Genomic DNA, 2,500 nt, shown 5'->3' with positions numbered 1-2,500 from the left:
TTCCAATATATCAGGACATCCTAATCCTAAACACCATGGGATTTACCCATCACATGGATGAGAGACCAAGAGAGAGAGAGAGAAAAGAGCTTCAATCCATAGAGGACGAATGTCATACTAACATCATATTGCTCATCTCATCACTCTTTCTTTCTCTCTCTCTATCTCTCTATCTCTCTCTCCCTCCCTCCACTCTCTCCCTTTCCTTCAAGCACACACTTTAGCTGATGTATGTAAATGACATGGATTGGATACATGTGACCTTCCTGAACATTGTGCCTGAAAGGAAAATGACTACAACTTAAAGTAACAGTAGACATACACAGGCGCACACACACTGTCAACAGAAAACTACATAAACATGATAATGAAGGATTAACAAAGTGGGCAAACACACACACTCTTGCTCTCTCCTCTTCTTTGTCTTTCAATCTGTCCCTTTTGTTCACACTCACTCACAAAAACACACACCCAAACACAAAAACCCAACACACACACACACACACACAAAACACACACACACACACACACACACACACACACACACACACACACTTTCATTTCACCTCCTCTGGTTCTCAGACTCAGACGACCATTCACCACCACTCAACCAAACTCGCTCCAGATCGACATTGCCACCTTCGCCAGTCAGCGTCCAATCAGCAGTGACCTGCGTGTATTTATCCAGACATCTCCATAGCAACAGCCCGCACGGAGCTGGGGCAGATTGACGCTCAGGTGCAGCATGGGGGACCGGGGACCGTGAGATAGACGCAATTTCATCAGTCCGGTGCAACATCATGGGGAAGGGAGGTGAGCGGGGGGGGGGGGGATACTGAGCTAGTCACATGACGTCAGCATTCCGCTGGAGAGAGGAACTGTTTTGGTGTCTTGGTTACTTATGCCAGTGTTGCACATTGTGTTATTTCCACAGTAACATAACACAGAGAGGGAAAGAGAGAAGGGAGAGAGAGAGAGAGAGAGAGAAAGAAGAGAGAAATGTAGAAAAATGTTGGAGAGCAAGAGGATGATATGCTGACACGATAAGATAAAGAGTGGCAGAGGGACACAGGAAATGAGAAGAGAGGAAGTACAAGGTGAAGAGGAGAGGAGGGGAGGCAGGAAATTAAGTGGAGAGTGAAGTGGACAAGGTGAGAGGAGAGCTGTCCGAGAGGAGAGAAGAGATAACCGAAGGACAAGAGACAGAAACAACAGTACAAGGGGGGTGGGAGGGGGGACTCAGAGATGGATAAAACAAGAGGCGGAAAACGAGGAGGAGGAGGAGGAGAAAGACAAGGAGGAGATAAAGAAGAGAGGAGAGGGTTGAACTCACAGGGCACAGCGTGACGGTACAGGTTGTCCCTGATGATCTGCTGCAGCTCATGGTCCGGCGAGGACTTGTGGAAGCGCAGGCTCAGGTAGTGCTTCAGGTCCTTGTTCAGACGGTGGCCTGCCAAGAAAGAAACAAACAAACAAAAACACATCAAACAAAAGCACTCATTAGCAAACACGCTGCTGCCACCCCGTCTTTGGTCAACAGCAGGTGCTTATTTGAGCAAACACACATAGCCGCTCTTGATGGACCGCGAGCTCCCGGGCCTCTGCCTTGTGCACGTCCACTCAGTAAGCAGACAGTCCGGCTCGCAGTCTGAGGAAGAGGCAGTCTCTCTGGACAACCAGCCACTCCGCACACCAAACACGTTGCCATAGGCAGCCGATGAGGCACTCTGCCAAAGCTACTTATTATGGGATGCCGGAGATGCTCATCCTTTCCCTCTCCTCAGCCTGAATATCACAACAGTGTTGGACAGAGTCTATGTAGACAGAATGGGAGACTCACTCTTACAGTCTTAGAGCTGAGCCATGCCTAACAACAACAGCAATCATCATCAGCTCATGAGGAAATCATTACTGTGTGGAGTGGCTTTGGGTGGTTTCTGCAGCATCAAGCGAGAGCCTATGTGTGTGTTTGTGCCATCAAAGCTAACATAAGCAGCTATATAATACAAACAGACATATGCAGACAGCAGTGCTCTATCAAAACTACAGTTCTAGATTCAGAGTTTTATCTGCAGGTGTGCAGATAGCAGAGGAGAATAGTACACAACCATGCAGGCCAACAGGTAGTGGGAGACACAAACGAGTGTGTGTATTGGTAAACATCATAAACACTCCTGCCAGACAAAGCACTTCTATTCTCACACAACACAGCCCTCGCGACGCAGAATGACAGGTCACAATCCAGAGAGAAGCAAATGGTTCTGTTTGCCAGGATGTTTATAATAGTTATGGCACCAGATTGGCAAGAGTGGATTGGGTATAGGCAGTGTTAACAGATGGGGGAAAAAACCTGGTAGAGTCCTTGCTTGACTGTCCTGAGGTTGTCCTTTGGTTTTGAGGACATTAGTCGCTCGGTGCGCATTTCCTTTTGCTGTTTCCATCTCACTGTGTCTATTCCTCCCCCTTTCTCTCTTTCTCTCTCCCTCTCTCTCTCTCTCTC

The 2,500-nt window shown here is 47.9% G+C and overlaps 1 protein-coding gene across 1 annotated transcript in view; it reads right to left on the bottom strand.

Annotated features, from left to right (window-relative positions):
• LOC125293320 (membrane-associated guanylate kinase, WW and PDZ domain-containing protein 1-like) overlaps positions 1-2,500 on the bottom strand; it is a 122,679-nt gene that overhangs the window by 87,655 nt on the left and 32,524 nt on the right. The window contains 1 exon segment of the mRNA XM_048241186.1: positions 1,334-1,450. Within this exon segment, the coding sequence (XP_048097143.1) occupies positions 1,334-1,450 (117 nt within the window).

The sequence above is a fragment of the Alosa alosa genome, chromosome 4, assembly GCF_017589495.1.
Source record: "Alosa alosa isolate M-15738 ecotype Scorff River chromosome 4, AALO_Geno_1.1, whole genome shotgun sequence".
NCBI classification, from domain to species: Eukaryota; Metazoa; Chordata; class Actinopteri; order Clupeiformes; family Clupeidae; genus Alosa; species Alosa alosa.
The sequence above is the reverse complement of the archived record's forward strand: the minus strand, read 5'-3'. Positions and strand labels throughout refer to the sequence as shown.